Raw genomic sequence first — 8123 nt, 5'->3', positions numbered from 1 at the left:
TTTTCAGGCCATCTATCTTGAGCATCTTGCGCCAAATATCCACCGAGATTTCATGCAAAGATACTTAAATCAAAACCATCAAATTTACTTTCTCCAAAATGTATTCATACATGTGGTCATGTTCAATGTTTTTGATCCATATGAACTGGGGTCAGAACAGAATAACTAAGGCTGTGTTAACTTGTATTTATTAATACCTTCATTAAAGCAAACGGAATCAACCGGCTGTGCCTTCTGTGTTTATTCATTTATTGATTGATTGAAATTTGTATTCACCGTTTGTAGAATGGGTACAGTTCAAAAGAAAGTACAGGTCAATACAGAAGCTGCTACTAATAATAATAATAATAATACAACTTTATTTGTATAGCACCTTTCATGACATGAAATGCAGCTCAAAGTGCTTTACAGAGCAATGAAGAGAGAAAAAAAAAGAAAAGCAAGGCATAAACATTAAAAAAAACAAGAGCAGTAATGCAATACAGTGAGGACATGAATAACAAAATAAATTAAAAAAACAAATCAATTAAAAGCAAGGATGAGGATATAACCAGGAAAAGCACTAAGACTTGTTTATAGGGTCCTCCATTTTCAATTCAGAAGAATATTCATCAGTCAATTTATGTTTTGATTTATGTTCAATTTATGAATTAATTATAAACAATATATTATTAGCCACCTAAATGGGTATCTTCAGCCACACCATTGTAGTGGTGGAAAGTAACTACTTTTATTTTTTTATTTAAGCTTTATTTAACCAGTAAAATCACATTGAGACCATAGTATCTTTTATAGGCCAAGAGAAGAGGCAAATATATGTTACACAGCTCTGCCATTAACAACAAATACAGGACATGACAAGACAAACATATGACATCCGTAATACCAAAAACCTACTACCAGGGAGACTCAGATAGAGCTAACCAAGTACAGACTAAAAAAATCACACCCGTGTGAACTGAGTGGTGTAAGGTCTTATATAGACTGATCATCTGTGGTCTGACGTAATGTCTGACGTAATGAAATCACACCCGTGTGAACTGGGTGACCATAGCAACCATGCTCATTTTTTGGTAGGAACAGACAGACAGACAAACAGACAGACAGACAGACACGCAAACTAACAAAGCCAGTTGTAGGAGTGGTTTACACCACTCAAAAAGACCAATAAGAACAATACATCAAGAAACTACTAAGCTAATATAAAACTAAGAACACAACAATTGCTACTCATCAAAGCAGGAGCAATGGCTGGAGAGTGTGCCAGAGGCAAACCTCTTAAAAGTCACTAGGGGGATCAAGGAAGCCAATTTTAATCTGGTCTGTACTACTACTACTACTAAAGTAGGCCTACTGTACTTAGGCCTAAGTAATGTAACTTAAATGTTATCATCATGATAATGCGCGAGTGTTATGGAGACTTGTCCTACCTTAGTTTTCAAGTCGCCAGCGCGGAGACAGTGTAGCCTAGTAGTTGAGACGCACTTCAAGGGTCCATTGTTTGTGATCACACAGCGTTGTTTATAAAACAAACTCCAAAACGATCTGGCTTCGCTGTGTGTATGTGTGTGTCAGTGTAAATGTGAGAGTTCATTCAATATAACGTAACAAACTATTCTCTTCTTATTTCATTCTTATTTATATTGTGTTAACTTGTGGACTTGTTATGTGGTCAAAAAACTATTTGCTGCCATCCTCGCTCACGCGTGTGCGTGTCCAAACATTTCTCCGTCACACCCTCCGTCACACCCTCTCTCAAGAGGTTCCATCCTGCTGTGTGAGCTGTGGGCCTGTGGCAACTATTCCATTGCCCAAACAGCGGGGGGCAGCAACGAGTGTCCAAGCAAACCAACAAATAAGATCGAAATAACTAAATTGGCTCTAACAGGTAGTTTACTTTACTTGAGTGTTTTTTGAGTGGTGCAACCACTCCAAGGAACAGCAATGTCCGTGTCTGTGTGACACCTATGTGACTCGTGTTAACCTATGTTTGTGTGTGACTCATGTGTGACTCATGAGCTTAGCCCAGATACCCTGGGTAAATATAGATTTCATTTCATTTCATTTCATGAGTACCAGTAGGGGCGCTGTCGTGCCAGAAACAGAGAGAGAGAAATAGTGCTACACTGTTGCCTGCTAATGAGAGCAAGAGAGAGAGAGAGGGGGGGGGGGGGGGTGTAAGGGGGGGAGTTGCACCACTCAGTTCACACGGGTGTGATTTTTTAAGTATACTTTATATGCTACTTCTACTCTACATCTCAGAAGCAAATATTGTACTTTGATATTTGACCACTTAATACTTGGTAGGCTACTGTAATTGAAACATTTCAATTTTTTTCAATAATTTAAGGAAGAAATAAAATAAAAATCTAAGAAATTCCATAAATTAGAAAACAAATGTTTAATAAGTAGCCTAGTGAAAATAGCCGATCTGATATGTTCACTAGTTTGTGTCACGTCTCTCCACTGATCTAATAATGTGATTACTTTAGGAACATGAATCTGATAGTCTGATGTCAAAGGGATAAACCGCAGTGGAATTAATCTGGTGGCTTCATTGCGTGATTAATTATCCTTTTTGATAATTGTGTGGAATCCTTCCCTGCCCCTTGTCACAATCTACTTCAGTAGGTCCAATAGAGTAGACTAGTAACTAGCAGCACTTAGACATCGCCACAAGGTAGAGCCAGAGAACATAACATCATTACAGATGATGCCACATTGCCACAGTCATGCACCATTCACATAATTTACCAAGAGGGAATCAATGCAATCAATCTCTTACTCTTATAGGCCTGGCTCTGAAGTCTGAACACATAAGTCTCTGAACATAATTTAAGCCACTCAAATTATTATTGTTATTGTGTAGTATCATAATAATAAATTACACTTAGACTATATAGGCTATAGTGCTTTTCTAAGCATACTCAGGCTTCACATATCGTGCTTTATAAGTAGGCCTGGCTACATCTATAAAATAATACAAAAGTAAAGGAATCATGAAATGGAGGGAATTTGACATGGATGGATGGTTAACAGTTAACAATATGAATATGTCTTAATATTTTGTCAATCACAAGTGATTTGGTCAAATTTCACTTTTGTGTTCATATTCACCCTGGTAAACTGACTGCGAGTGAAAATTACTTTCCTTTTTAAGCCTGTTTTTTAATAGAAACACAATTATTGCTACTGGCTAGATAGGCATTTTCCTAGCTTAATGCATCGTCTCTCTCTCTCTCTCTCTCTCTCTCTCTCTCTCTCTCTCTCTCTCTCTCTCTCTCTCTCTCTCTCTCTCTCTCAACTATTGCAGAGTCAGACTTTACACTACTTCACATACCGGTATAACACTACTTGTTTATTAGCGCCATCTACCGCTACATTCTAAAGATTCCACCAGCTTCCGCCTGCACTGCAGTCTGCAGTTACTACTACTAGTCAGTAGTTTATGCAGTGGTGGAACTGTACTTTCAGACTGAAGCATCAAGTACACCGAGACAGTGAACCAGGGGAGACGGACGGTCCGCAGCTCTCTAGACGGGACAATGGCAGACTTGATCATTTCTATAGCTCTGCTGGTTGCGATCGTGCTTCTCTGCGAGGCGACACGCAGGACAACAGCCAGACTCGTGTCCCAGAAGAAGGATTATTGGATTTACTTGCTGGAAATAGTGTCAACCTTCCAACTGTGTGCATGCACGCATGAGCTCAAGATACTGGGCGAAGTTGCAAGAATCGAGCCTCACATTGGGTTGACTCTAACTTACATAGTATGTGTGATCCACATACTAACTTTCCAAGGCGCATCGGGCAATCCCATAGGAGCTCTGGAGCATGCCTACCGCGGGCGATTCAGCGCAAAATGTGCATTTCTCCTAATAGCGTGTCAGTTTTTAGCGGCGACCGCAGCGCAGTACTTTGCAGCCACCGTCTGGACCCTCGGGATGTCCGAGCTCCACGTGAAACACGAGCGGTTTGGGTTCAGATGCTTCAACCCCTTCAGTGGGAGTGTGATCGAGGCCGCCGCCGTGGAGCTGGCCTGCTCCTTCGCAATGCAAGCTGCAGTGCTGCACATCCATAAACTGGACGAAAGGTTGAGGATCCACGCGATTGCTGGTGCTATCACGACTCTGATCTACTTAGGTTCGTCATAGTTCCGTGCAGTTTACTATGGCATGTTTAACAGCACATTTCTACCCACATTTAGTTGCTAAAGGCAACTTTTCTTTTTGTAAATCTGGCTAATGGATCATTAACTAAAAGTGGGCTATTAGTGCCTTATGCATTTATACTTGACCGTTGTAGCTAAGTCATTATAAAATGCTTTATGTGTCGTGATGATTTTAGTATTGAGTATAGAGTGCTTATAACTATAATTATGCCATTTCATAAGCAGCTTAATGTAAGTATAATACATTATAGACATGCTATGTATAAGGTGCTACCAAATTATTCATTAGGAACATTTCTATCCATTTATTTATTTGTATTTATTGGATTTTGCACAACAGTACGTAGGCCTATACATGTGAATGAATATGAATGGTATTTGACAGTTAGTTGTGTAATGGTGAGGTAAGAAGCCCCGAGGCCGAGGGGCTTATACAAGAATCCATCAAATTATGATGACAACTTATTTGTTTTCTGATTAAGTATAATACATTATATACATGCTATGTATAAGGTGCTACCAAATTAATAATTAGGAACATTTTGATCAATTTATTTATTTGTATTTATTGGATTTTGCACAACAGTACATGTAATACATATGCATGAATATGAATGGTATTTGACAGTTAGTTGTTGTGTAATGGTGAGGTAAGAAGCCCCGAGGCCGAGGGGCTTATACAAGAATCCATCAAATTATGATGACGCATTAATTGTTTTCTGATTGTGTGAAAAGAGCAAAATGTACAGTAGGCTAAAAGTTGTACTGTGATGTAAAATATTTTGTACATGGATGGTAAAGTAGACATATGTAGGCACAGTGGTTGGCTTAGTGTTGATCTGCTGTTAAGGCCGAGGAGTAGTACCCAACCCAGTTGATATTTTTAGACTATAATAGAGGGAGAAGGTGACCTTAAGTTCAATTTTGCTTAGGTATGTGCTTAGGCATTTCCTTAGGTAGGTGTAAGTTAACATCTGAAATTCGAACACGGGTCTTCCGTGAAGGGAAACATCTACTGGTAGGACAAGAGGGAATCCCCTTTCTTTGGCCAGGGGAGAAGTTAGGCTTATGGGCTTCAGGCTCAGCTACTCTGACTGCCACATTACAGTCACCCAAATGGAGCTGTGCTAGAGGTTGTGAAGCTAGTGGTTGATATGTTTATGTGTTGAATGTTTTGTATGTTTCTTGTGTGCAGGAGGTAACATATCGGGTGCCGTTTTCAACCCAATCTTGGCGTACTCCATCCAGTTTCCATGCAGTGGCCACACGTTCCTGGAATACAGTTTTGTCTATTGGCTTGGACCAGTTTTAGGTAATCAAAGAACTAGATTTTTTTTAGGCCTTGTGTCGTTCCAAATGCTGAACAAAACTATAACCTCCCTTTTCTTGTCTTTCCCTAGGTGTGGCAAGCTGCATACTGCTCTTTGAGAAAATCATCCCGTTCCTCTCTGGAAAAAGTACTGCTGGACTAAAAGAACTGAAAGAGAAACTTCAGTAGCAAAACCATATTAACCAGCTTCACTGGGTGGATCAGTTGCTTTTGGTCTGTTCATCGTAAGGATGAATACATGCATGTCTTAAATGTTCGGATGTTCCAATCGCTCAATTCCAAGCACAACATGAAATGCACAATGCCTTTATTGACATTACACTTATTTTAATGTTAGATTTTCACACTAGCTGCCTGGTGGATGAGGTTGTAGTGTTGAAATGTGATTCTTGTTTTGTAATACATTTTTGTATAATTATTCAATGTGAGGATACAGTCAATGTTGGCACAACACTATGAACAGATTCAAATCTAAGTTAGGATTACTTGGAAAAAACACCATATGATTGGAAAGATTAGATAATTGTAGCAGAGTCGCTCAGCCTGAAGCCTAAATGCCTAATATCTCCACTGGCCAAGGGGATTCCCTTCTTGTACGAGTGGTATAGATACAATACGATATATTACTTCAATATCAGTTTTCACATAAATTAGTCTTGTGACACAGCAGCCCCATGTGCATTGTGCAACACACATTACACACACACATTTGACATAATTTGACATAATTATGTCAAAAGTGTTTAGATGTTACCCAGGCCAGTCACCCAGGTTCAAATCTCGGGTGTTATTTCCGGGTTCGGATCTCGGATCGTGACCCCCGGATCGGGTTTCCTGGTGGGGGAGAGGTCAAAGCAGGCAAAATGTGTCGTGTCACTCACTGCATAGACTACTATGGGTGAGGGTCGCGCTACGGAATTGACAAGCCACCGCCCTTTCCTCTATGGTAGATATGCCTCTGGCCAAGTAGAAATTATTTCGTTTAGTGTGCTGTTATTTCCACTCATGGTGTTCGATGTTTGTTTTTGGTTAGTTCTTCTACAAAGTTTTGACTGTACCTGAGGGGGGACTCGGAGCCAATAAGAGGAAGCCCTCTGCTGCTGATGTTTGTTGACTAGGGTTCATTCTTACTCTGTAAGTCACTCTGGATAAGAGCTAATACTAAATGCCTTGTAGTTAGGGTTACCTCAGAAGATACTTTGTGACATTTGATGATAGAGGTTGAGTTCATCTTCTGTGTGCCACAGAAGTACTCGATCGAAATGTAGACACAGGATCTATTACCTCAAAGGTTAAGGTTACATAACCAAACATGCCTCACTATGTTATTTTATAATGAAATGTATGTATGCCTGATTTATACCTCAAAGGTTAAGGTTACATAACCAAACATGCCTCACTATGTAATGTTATAATGAAATGTATGTATGCCTGATTTATAGAAAATAATATATCAAAAGCTCAATTTATTATTTCCAATATTGTCTTTATGGATTAAAACCAGGTTTAATCATGTTCAATTTAAATATGAGCACAAGTTGGTGGACTACTGTCAACTCTGACAGCCTACCAGTCACTTATTTATTTGTTCCCTTCACGGGGTGCATAGTCCATTCAACCACACTCCACGCCAACTGAGACAAACAAAAAGGAGTGGTTTAAGGGGAGTTGATAGATATAAATGATATAAGCAGAATGTCTAGATGGACCACCTTTGCATCTCCATCTCCTGACCCAAATTGTTCCATTGTAAATATTTCTATCGTTGTTGACTCCTGAGTTCTTGTCTCAGAGTATGGAGAAGATCAACTGGAATAACGATCAAGGTAGTGCTGCACAATTAATCAGAAAAAGAGTGCGATCTAGGTTCAGACACCTGTGCGATCTCATTTCAAAATTTGAGCAAGCGTGCAGCACTAGTTGGCTGTCTAATAACTAATTCATTTTAGTTACTCTTGTGTTTTTGCTACAAGAGAAATACTTTAAGAGAGGTTTAAGTTAAGCACGTTGTCTGTTTAAAGTCACAGTAGTGGGCTCCAGGTGCCACATTTTGAATGTAGTAATGTTCAGCAACTACAGACTAAAGACAATAAATATTTTCATGGGAAAAATGAGAGTCGTGATCTCAATTCTTGTGGAGGAAAATCGAGATTCACATTTGAGCAAGAATCATGCAGCACTAGATCAAGGGGCTGATGTTTTGACAGTGCAGCTGCCTGTGTCACTGTAATACAATAGCTTTCATCTGTGAGACACAAAGGCCTTTCTATGACAGCAACGAAGAGGTAACTTGACTGACTGGAAACCCAGGGCATATACTGGCACAACACACAATGCCATGTCAGAAAGGCTGCCAGTTGGTGAGAAACTAATTTGCACTAAATGGTGTATCTAGTGTGAGACAGGCAACATGCTTGTTGCTAAGGACCATGTGGATGGCACTGTTCAAAGACTTGTCCACTTTAAACCTGGCATCCCCATTTTGGACTTAAAAAACATCATGTACTTCATTGTACGATGAGTATTTATAGGGCTTAAGCCCAGGGGCTTCATTTGGGCCATCAGGGGATGGAAATTGCCACCCCCAAATCACATTTCACCTTCAATTCAGTTATGCATATT

At 39.7% G+C, this 8123-nt stretch overlaps 1 protein-coding gene across 2 annotated transcripts; it reads left to right on the top strand.

Annotated features, from left to right (window-relative positions):
• The first annotated feature begins 3512 nt into the window (after positions 1-3512).
• LOC306927644 (aquaporin-11-like) lies at positions 3513-7583 on the top strand. 2 transcript variants are annotated; one of them, XR_013790551.1, is made up of 4 exons: positions 3513-4143; positions 5367-5483; positions 5572-6792; positions 6878-7583. XR_013790551.1 is itself a non-coding variant. In XM_079507450.1 (3 exons), the coding sequence occupies exons 1-3, from the start codon at positions 3546-3548 to the stop codon at positions 5667-5669; spliced, it is 813 nt and encodes a 270-aa protein (XP_079363576.1). In that variant the 5' UTR covers positions 3513-3545; the 3' UTR covers positions 5670-6852. The 2 variants fall into 2 exon arrangements, 1 of the variants encoding a protein (XP_079363576.1); XM_079507450.1 differs by lacking the exon at positions 6878-7583 and having other exon boundaries at positions 5572-6852.
• Positions 7584-8123: the final 540 nt, after the last annotated feature.

Source organism: Electrona antarctica (genome assembly GCF_951216825.1).
Source record: "Electrona antarctica genome assembly, chromosome: 8".
Lineage (NCBI taxonomy): Eukaryota > Metazoa > Chordata > Actinopteri > Myctophiformes > Myctophidae > Electrona > Electrona antarctica.
This window is presented reverse-complemented; position numbering and strand designations above follow the sequence as displayed.